This window comes from Danaus plexippus, chromosome 8 (genome assembly GCF_018135715.1).
Source record: "Danaus plexippus chromosome 8, MEX_DaPlex, whole genome shotgun sequence".
Taxonomy (NCBI): domain Eukaryota; kingdom Metazoa; phylum Arthropoda; class Insecta; order Lepidoptera; family Nymphalidae; genus Danaus; species Danaus plexippus.
In genome coordinates this window covers 4,111,324-4,133,466 of record NC_083542.1, presented here as the reverse complement: position 1 = coordinate 4,133,466, position 22,143 = coordinate 4,111,324, and the positions used below count along the sequence as shown (strand labels likewise).

The 22,143-nt window shown below is 33.8% G+C and overlaps 1 protein-coding gene across 3 annotated transcripts; it reads right to left on the bottom strand.

Moving 5' to 3' along the window:
* Positions 1-677: 677 nt before the first annotated feature.
* On the bottom strand, positions 678-21,713 carry LOC116776608 (homeobox protein unc-4). Of its 3 annotated transcripts, none has more exons than XM_032669843.2 (4): positions 21,295-21,713; positions 9,542-9,714; positions 3,218-3,357; positions 678-2,864 (listed from the first exon to the last, which is right to left on the bottom strand). In XM_032669843.2, the coding sequence occupies exons 1-4, from the start codon at positions 21,515-21,517 to the stop codon at positions 2,348-2,350; spliced, it is 1,053 nt and encodes a 350-aa protein (XP_032525734.1). In that variant the 5' UTR covers positions 21,518-21,713; the 3' UTR covers positions 678-2,347. The 3 variants fall into 3 exon arrangements, with proteins under 3 accessions (XP_032525734.1, XP_032525741.1, XP_061377347.1); XM_032669850.2 differs by having other exon boundaries at positions 678-2,855; XM_061521363.1 differs by having other exon boundaries at positions 678-2,852.
* Positions 21,714-22,143: the final 430 nt, after the last annotated feature.

The following is a 22,143-nucleotide window of genomic DNA, read 5'->3' as shown; positions in this document are numbered from 1 at the left end:
CCGCAGATCGAACACTATTAATCTATATTTAAGAATGTTCTTTCGTGGACATTAATGTACACCAGCCACCAAGTATCAAATGTTTTATAAAATAAGTCCTCGGCTATATTATACAGTGGCTTCTTATAACTTGGAAAAAAATTTGGACTAAAGTTGCTGCAAAAATTTATCCCGATATAAAATGTATATTGTTACAAGGTTTTTACAGAGTTCTTACCGATGTACATACATCGTCACAAAGTTACTAATTAATAATGCCAGGTATGTCTTATGAAATTACTAGAATACTGAACTATTTCATAAAAGGTTATTATTTTTTAAAGGTTGTTATTTTTTTTAAGAGATACTTGTAATTTTTTTAAACCGTCTATCGCATGTTACATTACAGCCGACGGCGAAGGAGGGGTAAGGAAGTAGGATTGAACAACAGAATCAATATGGCGGTACGTGATAACAGCTGACTGTGTTATTGACGGAAAAACAACTTGGAATTATTCTATAGTTTTAATAAATATTGGACAAACTATTTTTTAGGCTAACGTTTTTTTTAAATATAAGTTAAATTCTTCCAACACTTATATTTGTAGATGTTTTTGTTTAAGTCGTAATAAATGTACGAAGGAAGAGTTATAAAAAAAAATATTAATAAGTAATTAAATGAAATGAAACAATGAAAATGTGTTTAATAATGTTATATTTTGATTCAATAAATTACTCACATAACTTTTTACATCTTATCCAATGTGATCATTTACAATTCCACGTATCACGTCTTTTACAACTATTGATATAAATTAACTTAATTATTTTGTACCTAATATATTTTTTTCTGCTACAAAATATACATTAGTGTTTCCTACGTCTATTTCTATTATATAAATCCATTACCAAAACGCATACAAATATCTTATTTTAATATAATATACAGTTGCTCCACGCGAAACAAAATATTTGAAAAGCTATTGATCTGTCTTACGAAATCCTGTGGCAGAATAAAATATTCCGTTGAACGGTTCTTTGTAAAGTTTTTATAAAAAAAAAAAAAATACGTTGTACATACCATAATATGAATAACATAAATAGTTTTTCTTTTTCCGGAGAATATTATTTCGTTTGTTAATAATTCTCTTTATTGTGTAACAGTTTTTTGTAAATACCTCTATTGAACTAACTATTAAATAAAAAAAATATATTGTTAAAATGCCGCACGCGTACCTATAATATGCCTTAAGCCAGCTATGAGATTATGTTTCATCAAGTTGCTTTGAAAGATCAGACAGAACACCTATAAATAAATCCTTCCTAAATAATACCAAACATATATAAATATGAATATTTATATAATAAAATAAAGTCACAATAGTTCTTATATAGTATTATATTATTGGAAGTCTCTGCGGTTGTTTAAGTTGCACAAAAATCGTTATAACGCGGTCGTGTTGCGCTAATTGGCTGTTATCGAGCGTTCATTCCGTCCAGAAACTAATTACCCTTTTACGATTCTTGAGTGTATTGTGTTTATTCTCATTCCAAATAATTTAATAAAAGCGAATTTTCTTAGAAACCGGGATGAAAGCTATTACGAGTCATTTAAATACTTATTAGTATGTATGTAGTTGAATGTATGGAATATATATATATATATATATATATATATATATATATATATATATATATATATATATATCTGTCGTCGTCTGTGTTAGTGTATTTAATGTGGTATTAATTATATTCGATTACGAGAACAATTAAAATATTTGTAAATGTTCAGACGAACTGCTTTAAAAATATATATTAAATTAATTTAATATTAAGTAAGGGAAAGTCTTGTATATTGCACCAGCTAATAAAATTTACCATCCTCTTATGGAAGGTACCTAGTATTGGCATTACTCGGAACACGAAACGATACGCGCTAACCTTTACATATAAGCCATGGTGTTCCAAACCACTCGACTATCCCCATATATCATGGACAGTTAGTTGCCATTGGTTTGTTATTAAGATATCATATATATAAAAAAAGTATAGACAATTATTTAATATGAAAAAAAATAAAATACCGAATAATCAACAAACAATAATAAAATGATATTGCCCCAGAGTTTGTGAGATATAAAAATCGAAATGAAGGAATAAATATAATAACTATTTACACTACACTATAATCTATATAATACATATACCGACTAATATTCACAAAGAGATATGTAAAATTTTAAGTCTTAAACGAAGATTAGGACTAACAATAATCAGTTACATTAAAGCAAAGGAACATTTCACTTGACGCCGGTTTAAGAGAAAAATCAACATCCGGTAGCCTCTGTGGGCCGCTCTAAAGTCATTTTCACGTGTTAAGGAGAGATTCTATACTGAACGGATTGTGCTTCCTCGCGCCCCCGCTCTTGGATAAACCCTGTTCCGTGTTGGAACTACCGCTGAGGTCTAAGGAAACGGCTCGGCCGGAGTCGAAGTCGAATTTGTCGAAGTTTGTGGCGGCTGATGTGAACTGTTTGAAGAATGATGTCTGCGGGTCCGGCAGCGGGCTGAAGTTACGCGCCGAGTGGCCATCCGATGTGGAGCTGTCTGAATGATTGATAGCGTCCGCTCCGGGCGGGGCTCGGAGACGTCCTGATAGTGAGAAGTCCTCGGGACCTGAGTCGTGGCAGGAGTCCCCGCCGACTACATCTATCATACATTCTTCTCCATCTATGTCTCCGTCCGAGTCGGAGTACAAACCGCTGTTTCTGTGCTGTGCTAAATATTCGGCCTTCAAGGCCTCGAGATCTACCGCGATGCCTTTGGCTCGAAGCTTCCTCGCCTGTCTCTCAAGAGCTTTTGCCAGCTTCTTTCTTCTTCTCGCCCTGTTGGAAATTGTAGGGCCTAATTAGTATAGAACCTAATTGTATCTCCAGTGTAGGCGAATATACATGTCTTTTATTAAAAATATAAATCAGATCAAATATAAATTCTATTGCAAACTGAACTCATACCAAATTATGAGAAAGAACATTAACATATATCTAGTACGGCATGTACGGCAACCTCTTAAGATAAGTTAACAATGTTTAAAAAGATTTCAGAGACAAAACCTAATCTTGAAGTACTTCAACTAGCCTATATAAATATAGGACTTCAAGAGGTGTTTGGATTGTAATGTAAGTTAGAGTATGATTTTCATCATGGACTGTAATATAACGTCCTGTAACCCGCTCACCTCTCCCTGGCTCGCAGCTCGTGGGGTGGGATCGGTTCCCCGGAACAGCTCTGAGGATGAGCGTTGTGAGCTGGTCGACCTGGACCCTTCTTCGTGTGCTCCTTCTTACGCCACTTCGCGCGGCGGTTTTGGAACCATACCTATCAACAAAATATAATAGGTAAAGAATTCCTTTTATGTCCCAATCTGGATATCTACGATTTATGTGTCGAATAAAAAAAATTGGCATACTTATTAGTTATGATCACTGACAAAGATGCTGAAACGGTAAGACTAAATAGAATTAAAATTTATTATTGAGAACAAAAAAAAAATATATTTTCTTATACCAAAACAATATTCGCCGAAACCTAATCAAATCTTATTCACGTTTTTATGTAATGAATTAACACCACTACTGACAACACCGACTGATCACAACGTACGTCATTACGTCTTTATCACATACGAGAACATTTCTATTAATAAAATAAAATTGCATGCGAATTTTTAATGTCAAATCCAGGTATGTAATGGCTGGGTAATGTCTGTTAGTGCGCGGGCGCATGCGCCGGCACGCTCGCATTACCATAAACGTGTGCCCATCGATATTTAATGTCTCAATCCGCGGCTATCTCTCACACAGGTCCCTGCAGTCAGATATACGTTCAATGAAATATAATATGTTAGTTAAATTATATAAAAGAATCGTTTTTCATCGGAATTGTGTTATTATTTAAGTGGTGTCATCAACGGTCGTCTGCTTCTATAATTTTAATATACTTGTATAAGTTCCAAAATATTTGAAATTAAATTAACAATTTAGGATTTCGTAATAACGACGCGAAACATGAGAGCTGATCGCATATTTTATTATTATTGAAAATTCTTTGGGATTAATTATAAAGTCGCAATGTATTTTTAATTTGTTAAGAACCTTGGATCTTAATGTCGACATTCCATGGATAGCGACGTTCAATAGATTGAGATAATAAAGTTTATTCGATTCAATTAACTTAATTAAGTTTATTTTTATAAAAAGATTTTCATTATATTATAAAGCATTTTTTATAATACTATAGAAAACATAGATAAGCAAAAGGACTGCCAGCCATTTTTTTTAAATTTTATGTCATGGCTTCATTCATTCATTCTGAAATTGTGGTGTATAATGCCAATGTCAACGTTTTTTTATTGAACGAATTTTAATTTTAAATTTAGCTTTATTTTTGAGTTTATCTACTGGAATAAGACAATACGTTTTACGGTTTTACAGAACCTAGAACGACAAAAAATACACACACACATACCTATATAATATATATAATATAAGAAACATAGTATAGACTAAGTCAGACAATTATTAACGAAGAATTTAACAATCAAATATTTTATATGACCTTGGCAGAATATACTATTCATTTAGCATACACGAAGGCCGTAAATTAAAAAAAAAAAGTGACACGGAAAAAAAACAACCCCTAAAAATTTTAACCTAACACATTTGAAAGTTATAATTCGTATCCGTTAGTCTATAAAACCTAAAAGGATACTTAATAAAGGATTATTATATTTCAAACATATTGTGGTGGGACGACATGTGTTTGAAGAGTTTTACGACTGACCCGTGTCATTCCGAACGAAAGCATTTACGGAGACCGTCCGACAACGGATTAATTCAATAAAATATAACATTATATTTAACAGCCGACAAAATTAAACGTCCGTCCCAGAAGGCGAAAACCTGACAATTATTATCATGACCATATTTATTAGCATTATAATAAATATAACGAAATTTAATTTATTAAATCCCCCCACGTGTAGTTACGGTCGGCGAGTACCGATAATGAGGTAAGTGCGCAAATACTAAACAATAACTGAGACGAAATAACAATGAAATAAATAAATACTTATTTACTTAAGATGTTGTATTTATTGGGTAATGAGGATGTATATAATTAGTTTATAGCTTTCGGTGAGGAATAAAAAAAGGAATTAGAAAAATGTGGAACAATTTATAATACTACTTATATAATAAATGCTTAAGTTCGTGAGGATGTATTTTGACTACACTTTACTGTAATTTAGCTTAGATTTCACAATGAGACAAGTAAACTATAAATTATCTTTATCTTATAACATTGAATAAAGTTACGTGATACAGGCTCTAGATGTCGCTAGCGTCTGGTCGACGTGTCTATTGTTTAAATACACTTTAAAAGATTTTCTTTTAACCCAATACCGATGTTCACACGGACGAAGTCGCGGGCAGAAACTAGTATGTAATATAAAACATCCTAAAAGAAGTTTCACATTGCTAGACGTTATTAGAACTGAAATAAAATAACTCAAACATTACTTTTATTGCGACGCAGCGATTCATATTAAACATAATTTGGACAACACTTAAATGTATTAATTTAATGTTTACTTTTCACCAACTATTATTATAAGCAATAAAATTATTATAGCGATAGTAATAACAAGTATATAAAATTAATTACTTTCTAGTTTCCCAGTTAGTCTATTTGATTGCAAATAGGTACATTATTAAAAATGTATATTTATAAGGATATTTATTTAATATTCTTTTATTAAGTGTTATTTCTATAATTACTGTGTCATCCTGTTATATATAATCGTACAGCAAAAAAGATCCGAACACAAACAATCTAACTTTTAATTAAAGCCAGTCTGTTCCTAATCGAAATACATTGATTAGGGAATAGAATGTGAACGCGCTGTAATGGCCTGTACCCACTTAATGACCCTCCCCCTGAACACCTCACAGAGGAGGGCACAGATAAAATATTTCCAGCGATCGAAGCACGAAAATAACGTTTTTAATCTGTTATTCATGACAATCTGTCAAAATCAAAACATTAAAAAAAATACTATATGTCATTTTAAATAGGCTGTCAGATTGATCAAAAAGTCAAAATCTTTGTTATCTGTGGTTTTAAATAAAGCGTCTAAATATATTCATTGTTTCATCAAACATCAGATTCACCCCAACTGTAGTTGGATCGTGCGGAGTAAGTAGGTCCTCCCCTGTGTGCAGCCTACTTAAAGAATGTAACGAAATTCATAAGGAACCATTCGTTGGCATTCCATTGTGTCTGCAATTGGCGCCTTCGCCCCAGCCCTCGTGTAAATAAGAATAAATACGTTTAGGTAGCTTCCCTTGTGGGGATTTTTCCCGATTTCCAGTTTGTCAGATGACGTCTATCTCCCTCTGGCTGGACAAGGATGTTTTTCGTCACCATCATTTTATTTATATTCATCTCATATTACTTTTTATGCGAATAACTTTATTTGAAATATTATACGTCGCTTAATCTGTTACGTTACAAGTCATATTTATAATATAGAATAAAATTCATTGTAAACATATAGAACCTTCTTATTAAATCCGCGTTATCTTTAACGTCTTATTTATCACGCTAATTACACTAAATCATTTGCATGTTTAGTGCTGTAACATTATTTACGGGCTATATATCTGAGGCTTCGGGATATTTCCGTGTCTATCTTTTACCGCTAAGCCCAGGGCGGTAAAGGCGGCTCGTGTTAGATATGGAGAGCGAGATGGCAGATACGCTTTATGACGGCGAGAAAGGGACGGGGAGAGGTCCTTAAATTTTATATTCTATCCACATTTTGTCGCCTAAGCGTTCCATTTAGTGTTCCATATTTAAACTTCGCGCTTTTTCTTTTTTTTTTCCTCAACGGAGCGCAGAATGTAGCGCTATTTTCTATATATATTTTTCTGTTACTTGAGGGCGGCGGATGTGTTCGGAATGCTGATGTGTGCGTCCTGCGGCTCAGTTTGGGAATGAAATTGGCATATAAATGTAAATTTTATGCTATGAATTTTAAAATGAAGTCGATACTTCCTCGCTTACCTCGGCGCGGGTGAGCCATTTTCGCAAGTTTTACGTTTTGCGGGGTGAAATTAGATTAGAATTTGGTATTTTGGGTAAAAAATGGCCTTTTAATGCTTTGCGTGATACGTTCGCTCCTTTCGGTGTTTTGAGTATTGGTGTTGAAATATTGTGCTATTATGTGTTACTGTTAAAGCAATAAGCTTTTAAATATTGAATAATTAAATTAAGCAAAACATGATAAACTAATTGCTAACAGTATATGCACTCATACAAATTATATAAGTTACAATGTAAAAATATACCAAAAAGGAAACCCCAAATTGTATAATATACAATGGTACGTCGATTACAAGTCCCGTACAAAACGAACGTAACCCGACAAACTCAAATAGGGAAATCAAAGAAAGAAAAAATCCACTTTACAGACACAAACAAGTCACTTAAACTTTATTGAGCCGTAATCGAATTGTGACATCCCTGCGTCGCGTTTCGGTCCGTAGCTCTTGAATATATAGCCGTCCTTATCATACGCGACCATTTAAATCTATGCTATTCAATCGTGCCGTCTCGCTCGCGTCCCAGGGGTGCCGCCGAGATGGCAATCTTTTGATTTATACCAACTATTAGGAGCGCCCGGCCAGTACGTCTTTGTGAGAGATTCGTTGCGATAAACTACGAATACAATCGACCTTAGTACTGATTATATGGATTTATTTTGTTTTCAACCTAATAAGGAGTAAGGTTAGCTTATATTTTATATTAAATTTATAAAAGGATGTAGAACAGCCGCCACTACGCGCCGTTGATAAATTAGTTCGTGGCCACAATATTAGATAGTCTATGGATATTCTGTGGTATATGAGTACTAGTTTTGCTATATTTATATTTTATCATGAAAACAGAAAAGGCTGTTTCATGTCAACTATTTAAATTAATTCCTAGACAAGTATCCAAACTTTCAGTTCACAATACTTGACAATTTGTGTTACCTTTTTTCTATGTTATAAAAAAATAAAATGTGATGTTATAAAATAGTCTTCAAATCATTTAATAATATGTTTTATCAGCTAACCGCCAACTAACGTAAGTGGCATGCGCACGTCCCAAGAGCTCACTTAGATCAGTTCACGAAATAAGGAAGATAGCCGCTCATTTATATTGAACGAATCCGTGTTCGGATACTTTTACTAAATGGACAAATACGTGTAATTCCCTTCAACACTAAGGGACTGCGATAATTTCAAATTTAGAACACCAGTCAAATTAAACCAATTTTTTTTTCTATTAGAGTTAAATTTTAATATTTTAACAAATTCTATCCAGTATATGAACATAGATTGTTTATTTTACTATGAAAGAAATTATTTTGCACATTTTCTTTCAACAAACGAAATATTTATATCCGTGTATTTGACATGAATTTTATACCTTAACATTATTAATCAACAAAAGTTTATAAAAAAACGTTCAAACTATCGGTACTTAGTTAAGAGAACTAATACTACACACGAATTCCACGTCGGAAATTAAAAGGATGTTTAACGAAGCTTATAATGTCGGTCAGTATTCTAATATGTCGATATCGATATATTTTTATGGTCAAATTTATAATGGTATTAATCTTTGCATTATTTTCTAATGTTTCCGCAACAGTCTTCCGTACCCGAATTTCACGGTTCATTGGACGGATCAAGCGTTTTTGGACCTTTCTGTGACGTTTACAACGGACTTATTTATATGCACCCAAACATCCTAATATTCTTTTTACAAAAAATTTAAAATAGCACTGAAAAATACTCAGCTCACAAGCTAAAAACTCAGACCAACTCTAAATCCACAAACGACCATAAAGCTATAATTATCACAATAACAGACATTTAATTATAAATTAATAGGCAATTTTAATTTCATTTTCTATTAAAAGAAGTCGTAAAGTACAAGGAAGGTGTGAAGAATTAAGACATAAGTCCAATGTTAGTTTGTTTGTAGCTAAATATGTTCGTATTACGGCGTTAACTGCTCTGTCACGCGGTGTTACTTGCTGTTTATATCCGACGCGACGGTGATCAAGCTAATATGTCCGCCATTTTGATTGCCATATTTTATGTATTCCTGTTCTAAATTTAAACTTACAGCATTCAACCGAGACGGGTTACAAAGGAGGTGACCAACGTATTTATCACAATAAACTTAGATATATTTATCTTTTTAATAATTTAAATATCGATAGATACAGAACAATGTACAATACGATTTCCGTGAATGGAAATCTCTATACAGAAACCTTTTTTTAAGGAAATGCTTGATATTTTTTTTAAATATGAAACAGTAAAATAAACACTCACACTATTCATGTTCTGGTCGAACACAGAACTGTTCTTTTAGGCGTAAAATAAATCCTAGTCTATCAGATCTGTATAAAGATATCATAAGTTTAAACTCAAACGGTACTCACGGCAACTCTACTCTCCTTGAGGTCAAGGCGCATCGCCAGCGCCTCCCTCATGAATACATCCGGGTAGTGGGACGCAAGGAACGCTCTCTCCAGCTCCTCCAGCTGCCAGGAGTTGAAGTTGGTGCGGGAGCGGCGTCGCTTGCCGCTATCGCCATCATCATCAGCGAGACCACCTGGAAATTAAGAGAACTTAGACTTTTCACAGTTTCCAGGTGGTACATCTCCAGTATTTAACCTGGATCATGTTCATAAACGCTGGCTGTTAGAACCTTAGTCGACACATTAATTCGTTAAGATATTGACGAACCGTTTAACGGTATAGATTTGGCTTTGATACCAGCTTTAAGATCTATTATTCAGTGAACGTTTAAAGTCTCCAGGTTTATAGGTCATGTAATGACCTATAACCCGGGCCCAAATGTACCGTATCTCACAACCATAAGCCACAGCCTTTTTAAACCGAAGCGATGGAACTTTTAAACTCAATACCATCTTTTATGAAAGCGATAAAGCTCTGTTTTTTATTGCTCTGTTACACCGTCACTAAAGCGAAAATATTTCCAATCAGCGTCGTGTAAGAGGAATGAATAAGACATCACAATAAAAGGCATCGGCGTCGGCAGCTACGGCACCGCCCGTTTGGACAATCCAACAACAGTTAAAATAAAAGCGCGGCCCGGGGCTCGTAAACATGATATAATCACAAACGGAGCTTCAGAACAAGTTTCTGGAAATAGAATATAATTTCTAATTTTCTCCCGGTGATTTTAATTAAAAATGGTCCCCGGAGAAGCTCGGAGCTGGATGGCGAGGGACCTCCATAAATTAACCGCTCTGCCTTTAAATCTAAATAAATTAGAAGTGATTAAGAGGTGTACGCTTCTGTTGCAATGTTTTCGTTATTCGTAGTATTTAATTCATCAAAGCGATTTGATTGCCACTTAAATATCAATACATAAGTTTTAATTACATATTAATACATTTATCTAACCCTGAACTACACAAATTATTGAGGCTGGCAACATTTGTTGACATAAATGATATTACTCTGTCCGCCAATATCACATTTTTTATCTGTATCTATGTAAAAATATCAACGATCGACATTTCGATTTATGAAATACAAAGAACTGGTCGATCTGCAGCACGGCTTGATAGATCAATGATTAAAACGGTGGCTTAAGGCTTTAACGGATAGGCTAAATGTGTGAGCGAGACAGCGGCATCTAATGAGAGGAGTGAAAGAGATGTAATCTGTTATTGTATTAAAACAAACGAGCGTCCTGGGCACCGAGCGAACAGTTTTGGCGCGCTTTAATTTCGTCTCCTCAATGTTTTAGCGTCGCCAGGGAGTGGAGGTAGGTGGTTACTAAGTATCTATTTGAGGGCTGTATACAACGGTTAATAAATTCTTAGAGTTAATAATTCTACTTTGTTCCGTTGTTCAGTTATAAATAATGTTGTAGATGCAAAGTGTTGGGGAAGGGTTCGCTAATCTTGTTGGTTTGAGGTTTGTGACCGAAAATTAAGGTATTTATTGTATGCACTATGTACATTCGGATTCATCGCTGCGGTCGATGCTTTGAAGAATATTAATATAAAATTAAAACATCATAGACGAGTTTTTTTCAAGCAATAAACATAATCGTTGGGTAAATATTTGATTTAACCCATTCCTAATTTAATCATATTCGAGACGATAGAACATTTGTTATAATATATTTTTCATGTATTATTCACAATCCCAGCAAAATAATAAACAACAGACTATAATTGTCATTGAGATTTTAAATCTTTGCTAAGAATATATTTAAAACAATTAAATCACTTTAAAGGATTTTCTGTTCATCCTTCCTATAAGTATGATATATATATAAACATATATTTTTACATTAAATATGTACATATATAGATTAATATCAGGCCAAATATAAAAAACGTATTTTCATTAAATTTTGAAATAATTTAAATTATGTATTCAGAAGAAAACAGATTAAGAATATAATTAAATCAATTAAGGTAATTGTATCAGTATCTATAGGACTATCGAAACGTATACGCAGATATATCTATAGAGGCTGCTGTATAATCAAGGATTATCCATGACCTCGCTATATAGGAATACTCGTAGATAAGATCAGGTTATAAACAGTAAATCCATCAATGACAAGCAACCCCACTCAATAGAAATATTAAGTACATTCTTTGCGGGTCCAGATCCAGCAGATACCAAGTTATGGCTCCATCGCTTCATGCTTAATAGAAAATATCTGTAATGGCCGTAATCCAATTATTTTCCGTTCTACTGGCGCAGCTCGCCAGCGTTTCTACACTTTTGCAATTCTTATACAGTAAAATAACAAGATGCACCCGTGTGAAGTGAATATTGGCTTAATGTTTGTTGTTCAACATAGATATTGATTTTTTTCACGTACTTTTATTGAATTTTAATTACTTGTGACTCCAGTATGTAAGCAGTACGCTAGATGTGATAGTGAAGTTAAAATTTGCAAACGTTTTAGTATTTAAAGCATTGCTACCATTCTAAAAATACACGTATTCAATCATATCACAGATAATAAAAGATTATACTATCTGTCAAATTGATATTTGACAATGACAGTAGGTATAAATCTCTTTTCCGAGCGCCGTAAATACGTAATTCTATTTATTACGTATCAGAGGAATTCCGTCCGTATAAAAAAAACCTGAAGCGCTAAGAGCCACGTTATAAAGATATCGCCCGTCTTTGTAATTTCATTTCCTGGAATCAATTACCGTGTATGATCATGCGCCGTTTTTTCTTGTAATCATACGTCCGAATGTATCCGGAGGGTTCGCAAAAAAAAAAAATGTCATTTCGTAATAACGTCCGCACCGTGAAAATTAATAATGATACATTTGAAGGATTTTATATCTGATAACATTAAGGCCTTTTTTTATCTTTTTTTTATAAATAAAACTAAAATGTTTCCTGTACAGCCATTTAAATATACACACTTATTATGTGTTAAATTCATTGGTAGAAAGAGAGTCGTGATACGCGGGACAAACGACATCATTAATTTCCGAACCGTACTTCAAAAACGATGCATCGGTCAATAATTGATAAAGTCCGTGTTCACACTAAATGGAAAGCGGTTTTTTGAGAATCGCATTAAAATCGATCCAGCATCCAAGTGTTGTAATTGCCTGTGGGTTGAAGCAATTGGGTAATTGCTCCAATTACTCCCGATACCGATTCCCGTTCATAAAGACATTATAATATTATCAATCTGATTATATGATGCTGTTTAGTATTTACTCAATATATTTTTTTTTTAAATTGCTCTCGGTAAACGCCTCTCGCCGTTTCACCGACCTCATTCATATTCTCTTTGATTTGACTGCATTCTGAAGTTATATTTAAAATTAACCGTATGTTATTAAACACTCGGTTATTTACGATCGAATTTTAACAAGGTTTTAGACGAAATATTTTTCACAGAGTATACAGAGATTGGTAATTTGTGTTACATAAAATATATGTAAAAATATATATATATATATTTTTTATATAACATTTATTTAACTATAAAGTTTATTTAAAAATATAACGCCCGGGGCAGATCGCCGCGTGCAATCATTACGCCAATCATTTCGTATCGATCCCGGGAAATTAATTTTTGGATTCAGCCGTAATAAAGTAATAATTTATAATCTAAACATGTGGCTGCACGATCGGTGACGTTGGACGGGAATCGGACGAGGTTTTTTTTTTAGTGTTTACCTTAACTCGAATAATGGAAATAGTTTCAAGACTTGTAATAACAATAGCTTGGTTGAGATACAAATAACAATTAGACGAAGTTTCAGAACGTATCATATATTAATGATACTGATTTAATTGAACACTTGAATATAAATATCAGCAGGTAGGTGTTTATATTAATTAAGACGAACGCGTCCATGGCGTTTCTCTATCTATAGTCCCCGCATTAATAGCCATTATCCTTCAAACAGTATTTTATATACGGAACGGTAAAATAAAATAAATCACAGTACAAACAGAGACCCAAAGCGCCTACTATATTTAGCGAATGATTTCGCGGGCCATCGCCGCCCGGAGCTCGGGAGATTGAAACTTGATAAATTACACTACACATTACACAAGCCTTCTTAACAGCCTTCCAGAACAAAATAGGTTCTAACAAAACTTTAACACGCCGACGGAATATTCGCGTGGGTTATTACTGTCTACAGTATGTTGGGGCTGGTTTTTGGCTATTAAATTGTTGGTCAGCGGAAGGCTGTAATGTAAATATGTACATAGATATCGTTTATCACATTCATATTATATTTAAATGAAAATGATGTGACATCTCGTCTGCCCGTGGTCACGGCTGCTGAAAAGTAACCGAAACGTCGGGAGTATGTAGTTTTTTACAAAAATAAATCACGCGTAGTTTATCCGAAAAATACCAGTTTCATTGAAATGAATAAAACTCGCGAAAATCTTAGATCTCATTATATTATATTTTATATATTTTGGGTTTGGTTTGTGTTTGATTCCAGTCCAATAAATTGACATAAGGCTATACAGAGGCGAGATGGAAATAATGTTTCTGTGTGGACAAAAGCTGGCTAGAACATTTACTATATTAAAAACCTTATTCAAAGTTAAAATTAACTATGAGATAACTGTTGTATTAATTACTTGAATGTGTATAAGGTAGTTTGGTACAAAAAGCTTTATAAAAAGCTCGTTATAAAGAGCTTTATAACAAAAGTCGGTACATTAATAGTATCTCCGTTAATATAGTGATCTTCCCCAAATTCAGTTTATAAAATGACTGTTCCGACTGCATGGCTTCTCCTCCCTCCCATGAGGGCCATAAGTCTCTCGAAGCTGCGGGATCTGATTCATCTTTTGCTAACTTAAGTTTTACAAACTTCAACATTTTGATTTACAAACCGATTATTGTATTGTGTTGTTTGTAAATATTTATTTTATATAATATATTATGTATTAGTTTTGTAGGTCTTAAACACGATCTTAGAAACGACAGAGCTTTGCAAAATACGTTTCGAAGTTTTCAGCTATATCTTAAGTACATCGTATATATATATATATATATATAATTGTATGTAATAATATTAGTGCTAGTTCTCTTCCTACCACCAACTCATTGTGTAACACTGTGTTGATCGATCAAGTAACTACTAACTGTCTATCACTTCGATGTGAAAGTCCGTTTTTAAGTATAACAAAGATAACAGGAGCGTTATCAGAGGAACAGATGATCTAATAATGAACCCCGGTACAAGCAATTAATATGTTATCCAAATGAAGTGCACATAACTCTTCCTCCGCGCAGCCCGGCTATGACTCCCTCGGGGGACATGCGTCACATGTGATCCAAGCTTGATCCGTGTAGCTGGTTTCAAACGTTTTATATATCGAATTAAGATATTACAAGCATTGAAATAAAGTTAACATTGATAGCATCTAAATGGTTGGTGTAAAATAGTTAAGTAATTTACGTTTTTGTTCCATGATCGTGTATGGATTGGTTATTCCAGTACTTTAATGTACTAACGTCATGACAAGCGAGTACATTAATCTGAAGTTTCATCGGAATCTGTTCAGTACTTTGCTTCACAACACCTAATGTCTATTAGTCCAATCCGTAAATATTATACAAAAATCACTAACATAAGTTTATTAATATAACTCTTTCCTCAAACAATTACTTAATGCTTATTCTTGAAGTGCCCTCGTTTGTTATAATCAAAACGTGCCGCTGTTGGTCGTTTTAGATTACACAATAGCTGTTCATCTATTATAGTTCGGTTGTTGGCGTGTAGAGCACACTGGGACGCGGCGTCTTCCGCGAGGCGCGTTATCATGCGACTATTCGTTCAGATTTATTAACTTATTATCGCCTGCCCTCTGGGACGCCTTAAATGTTAAGCACAAAGACCCCGCCATCGCCATATCGGCGTACCAAACACATTCGTTATCACATGTCCCTGATAGTACATTCGCTTATTCGGTTCAGAGTAAGTTCGAATACAAGCGATGTGAACGATTTTAGTTCGTTAATGAAACACCATAAAGAAAAAGTGGCCGAGCCCCGGAGCCCCGGGCTTCTTAGACCCCGACGTACTTAAATATTGCGAGCACCGGGCGTGACGTACGGGTTAATTTTATGCTACATTAATATTGGAGGGTTGAAGCCACTTTTTAATGGGGTTAGTTATGGTGCGAGGTCTCGGAGACCCTCGCCGTTCTCAGGGTTACACATTAGCTCGGATCAAATAGGATTATTAAGTTTGTTTGCGTAATCTATTTGTTTATAGCGTTAATAGTGTTTCAGACGCGGATCTGTTATTGTAATCATTTGTGATGCGCATGCATATTTTATACGTCTCGGTTATTTCTGTTGAATAATTTAACATAAACATCAACTTTTAAGAGAAATTTCGTATGTAATTCGCTCTAAATATTCCTATCTCAAACAAATCACATTAGTCATACGTGCAAAAAAAATACGAAACCTAATTTAATTTTTAATTAGTCATACCAAGTGATGTGGGGTCGGTTTTTTTTAAGTGTAACAATATACAAATAACAGTTTTTTCTAAAACAATTTCCTTGTACGAATGCGTGTAATAAACTTCGTTTGATGTAGTTTAGGGTAAGGATTTTTTATATCGTCCCACGAAAAAAATATATATAATATATTTATGATGCATTTGCAATTAAAAATGAAGCATACAAAACAATTATTTTACAGTGTAATATTTTTTAATGCTATGGCCTCCTTCGCACTGGAATCGTTGAACACTTTGCCGAAGTCAAAGTTTTTTTTGACGGATGTTATAATATTGAGTAGTGTGTGGAGCAATCGCAAGGGAACATTGAAATATTAATTCAGACGTAATTTTTTCCGCCACGTTCACGATGTCAAATATTTGTCATTTTTTATAAGGCCGTTTTAAAATAAAAAATAAATTAATTACAACATCACTTCCGTTCCTGATCGGAAATTAAATTTGTATACATGCAAAGTTCCGAACGAAGAATATTAAGCGAGTTTTAAAAAAAAATTAGTTAGAAATTTATACTGTTACGACTCTCTCGCAACAGATACCGTATGCTAACGTTGGCTGAATAAACTTCGATCTTTGCATATTGTGTGTAATAAATTAAAAAAAAAACTGCAATATAAACATAAGTCGTTAGTTCGCAACTATAGTTACTAAACAAGATAACATCTGCTCCAATACACTTCCTGCGACTCGGTGCCGACACCCTGGAGTCCAATTTCGGTGTGCCGTGAACTAAACTATGGACATATTGGCGGAAAATCGAACAGTCTCCCGCGACCAATCCCAGAAAAGGGTGAAGGTGACTGTGTAAATAGTTGAAAGCGTCACGAATTTAACTAATGCCTGTTTTGGGGCACGCGACAAGCGATCCGGCACGCCGCGATCCGGGACGCCGATATCGGTTTTTAATACAGCGTGAGATATTCAGCTCTGGGAATGCTTTGATACGTTATGATCCTCGTAAAAATATAACCGGTAGTGTTATAAACAATGTCAATGATTTTTTTAATATTTTACAAGTTCTTGTTTGTCTCATTGATTTTTCAGAGTGTTTTTGGCGCCACACAATGATGGATATGTTTCAATGTCGTTAGTAGTGATGTATTACATACGATATATATCGACATATTAGAACTATCGTATTATTTTAAACTTTTTTGTTTGACATATTTATTAATTAATAAAGATATCATTACTTAAACGTCACATATTATTTTTCAAACTAGACCATGTGATGCGAATTTTTAAACGCAATATTAATAAAGTGTTTAATACTCTAATCGGAATTATAAGAAAAAATATGTTCTTTTTTATAATTACGGATTTTAAAACGTTTTATCATACGAAAAATCCAAATAAAATTATTTCCTTGTTTTAAATAGTGGGAGAAATATAAATGTAACTACTTTTTCCGATATACATAATTAAAGGCTCTAGGATTATATTTTACATTTCACCGATTTCTGGTTACTCCACGGCAACCGTGATCACTGCAGACGAGACGTGTGTCATAACTGTCAAACACATAATCCGGAAATATCCAAAAAAAAAAATACACCAACAATATCAAATAAACATAATATAAAACTGAAAAATACATAATTTTTCCCACCACAATGGCTACATAACTAACTCCCAGCATTAATAAATTGATTATCATTACATTCCTTCTCACTGTGATTCATAAATAACTTTATCCTAAATAACATTACATTACTTATATATAACAGGATTTATTTCCGTACATCCATTCATAAAAATCTTACTCCGGAGTTCGCTGGTGAGAGGAAATGGCCCTTGAAATTGAGTCCACGGCTACCAGCGCCTCGCGTTTCAAACAATATTTTATCAGCCGCACCCGCTGTTAATGATATTGAGCAAAAAAATCGCATCTGCGTAATGTAAGCTCAGTATTGAGTGCTAATTACGATCTGTGTAATATACGTCATTACGATATTCACAATATGCTGATATAAATGTTGAGCCTGCGCGAGGGCGGCCATCACTCGCCCCTCTGTCGATGCTCCTTTGGATGGTTTTGATTTCTGTTTATAAAACCGTTAAGTCTTTTGTTAGCCGGTTTGATCGCTGGTTGGGGGAGGGCGATAAACGATTAGGATATATTGGTTTTTCGGAAAGATTTTTGTTATAAGACGTATTACTGGAGTAGCGAATAGTGATGTTTCATTGTATGTCATATCGTCTATTATTATAGACGTATATTTACATAGTATATGTTATAATAAATGTTCTTGTACTGTGCAATATCTAAGCCATACTTTTTTTATGCTATGACTCCATATGTTTTGACAATGTCAACGTTTTTATTTCTTAGTCGTATTATAATCTTGAGTACGTTGTGGAGGAAACACTATGGAGTTTGTCCATTGGAATGAAGGCGTTTATTATTTATTCTCTTTAAGGATTTTTTTAAATGTCAACAATTACTTCCAACGACAAACAGTGTAATCAATTTATATTCTATAAAAAATACGGCAGCAGTTTAAGACATTCTGCCTTGTTTCTGGTTCTGTCTAAACAATTAATTGACTTAAAAAACAATAATACTTAAATGAGATGAACACGAAGATATTTATAATACAGTTTATATATATTTTTTTTTTAGCAATACGACCGATCTCTAATACTCTGTGGTTGAATTTCATTATTTACGAGATACATTCAATCAAAAGCAACTGTCGTAATTAATTCATATAAACGATTTAAAAATTCAATCAATGAAACAATGATTCATTGCCAAATTACGTCGAAAAACGTGTGTTAACTAAAACCTTAAAGTTCACGACACGCTCTGTAAACGAATGAATCACAGTGTTTTTTGGCGAACAAACAAATTGATTTAATTCGTTACTGACGTCTATAATAAAATATATATATGAGAAAAATTCTAAACAACATTCCTAAAACAATTAACATTGAAAATTAAATAGAAAATACTTCAAGCGTATGTAATTGAATTATAAAATTTTATTTTCTATTTATTTCTATTAATATTATTATCGATACTATTTTAATAGGCGTTTATTGTATTAAAATATTTTTATGGCTTCAACACTATATATGTAATATAAATACCAATGAGCCTCTCACGGGCGTTTACGAATTAAAAAAATTAAATCGCAACACAAGATAACGAATATTCATCCGACATTTACAATAAAAACTCCTTGGTTACAATGTACAGAGTCAACATGGAGCCTGTAAAATGACGTATTAATGATCTATCATAAACATTAGTATGTTACTTGATGCATTTATTGTGAAATAAAATAAAACAAGCCGGATCGCAATAAATCAAGGGGTCAGTGGTATCGGATGTTAAAAAACAGCTTACTTAACACAAAGACATTTATAAATCATCAGAATAGCTTAAAAAATATATATAACAAAGCCGGTGTCACGCTTCGACGTAACACTTAACATCCTAATACCGACGAGACGCCGACAAAGACTCGGGCCGAGCGGCGCAGCGGGGAGCTGGGTCTGATAACTCACGAGTGTATGCTCGTCTGCGTTCGCACCTTGGCTGTGATAAGTCATACATACATTAGGGATCCTCATTATAACTATACTATGTATGACAGTTTGTTTATTCAACAAAAACCGACAGGCAATAATCTTGTTCGATACTTACAGATTGTTGATGTAAATCTAATTAAAATTTAAAAATAAATTTACAATTAAGATATAAGACGGATAGCCCGCGATGAATTACGCCTAGATATTTTTCGTTAGTAACAATAAAATTATGGTAATCAAAGATTATCTTACATTTAGCAATATATATACCGTTTATCTCAAAAATAAATGCAAAAAACCTTAAATTTTTTTTTGTTTTATCAGAAGTAAAAATGATATTATAAGTTAATTGATCTAATGAATTTAATTAGGTCATTTCGCTCGCGAACCGCTTATCAGCTAGGTAATATTTTTCTATGACTCAACTCATCCGATCTCAACCGCAGTTACTTGAAGATCTTAAACGGAATCCTTAGTATGAGTTTTGTGAAGTCAAACTAAGGACAGGCAGTTTCCAGTTTTGAATATTTACATATGTATATTTTTGTAATATCAAGTTGAAAGATTTTCATCATTCATTACTTTATATATCTTCAAAATATATTAACTAATACCTAAACATTATTTTTAAATATAAAAAAAATATCTCCATGAAATAAACTGAATAAAAATGAATTAATAAATTCCTATTCATTTGATAAATAATAACATTCTGATTTTAAATAATTATGGTAACAAAAAAAACGAGACATAAATCTCAATGCATTGTGTTTTATTAAAATGAAAATATATTAAAATAATATTAATAACTGTTATGTTTTAAAATGTTTTTCTTCAAATAAATCCTATTAAAATATCAAATGAATAAAATGAAATTAATTCACATTCAATTATTAATTTTAAATAATTAAGTAAAATAATAATAATAATTAATTTTTTTTTACTTCATAATGTTCCGTGTTTCACATACAATAGTGTTGTGCCGACGGTGTCGTATTAAATGTCGATCAAAAATATAATTTTTCAATATTAATCAGTTTTCGTTACTTAAATTATAATATATATTATAAAATTAATTACTACGATAGGAACTTAACGATAGACCCTTTATAACAGGGTGATATTTAAAGCGCGACGGTTAGAATGAAACTATATATATATATATATATATATATATATATACATATATATGTATAATTTATTAATTAAATTGTATGCATGCTAATGTTATATAAATCAAATATATATCCGTTTAAATCAAATAAAGTAAAGTGTCTAAATATTCCCAGCGTGTTTATTTTTTGTTCTGATATTAGTTTTGTGATTTTAATTATTATCATTTGCTATTGACACACGACTGCGGCGTGAGATCAATTGGAAAGAAATATATGGAATACGCTACAAGGAATGTAGAGTAAGGCGGCGCGCAGGGATATGTTGATAGTATCAGATGCGAGACAGTAATATAACAAATCTGACAAGATTCTGTTTGGGTATTTTTGGGTGTTCATGTTTCTTTATACGGAAATCCGATTAATAATGTTATATTAATTAAACATGGAGTCATGATCCGCTCGTCCGGTCTAGTTAGTGCGGTGAGCGGTGTAAGTTTTAAATACCTTTAGTGCTCGCGGCGTCTTCGTTGGAGTCCTCGCTCGGGGGTCCGTGAGGCGGCGGATGTCTCGGCCGCTGGAGGAAGGGCGGCGGGACCCCGAAGAAGGGCAGGAAAGGCGGCCAGGCCGGGCGGGGCAGCGCCGCAGCCGCCGCGTACAGCTGCAGCGGCGCCGGCAGCCCGCCCTCCAGCACCATGCGACCCGCTATCTTGACTCTACTCCCGCTCATTCATCATACAGTCAGTGATCACTGTACCCTCGACTCTAGTGGCTCGCGTTCATCATAGAGTTAGTCAACCGAGCCTCCGACTCACTGTATCACTGTACCATGTCACTGACTCTACCTCATGCACTCCGTCACTCACTAGCTGTGCCAGCGAAGTCAGTCGACTCACTGAGATGGCGCTCCGCTGAGGGCGGAGCGTCCCCGGCCTCTGAACCCCAGACCCCCGGACCCCCAGACCCCCACCTGTCTACGGAATTAATTCCACGCCTCTTTCATATTATAGATTTATTTGCTCTCTCCGTCCTCACACGATAGTCAACCTTATGCATATTGAGTAAGGATCATTGTAGGATGTGTGTATAGGCTTGCCATACGTGGAATTAACGATATCGCGTCCTACGCTGGCGTAATGCGATACATGCTCTACGGTATCATATATAAGGTCGTGTTTCGCCCGCCTCAGTCATGTTCCAGTGTATTTATAAGGCCGTCGTACGTCTGAGGGCTGTGGGGATGTCATAATCTTTTTTAACCTCATGTAGAGTCCACAACATAGAGATAATGAACATTATATTTAACATGTAACATTATTGTCTATACATTTTATTAATTGTTTTATTCGCTAATTA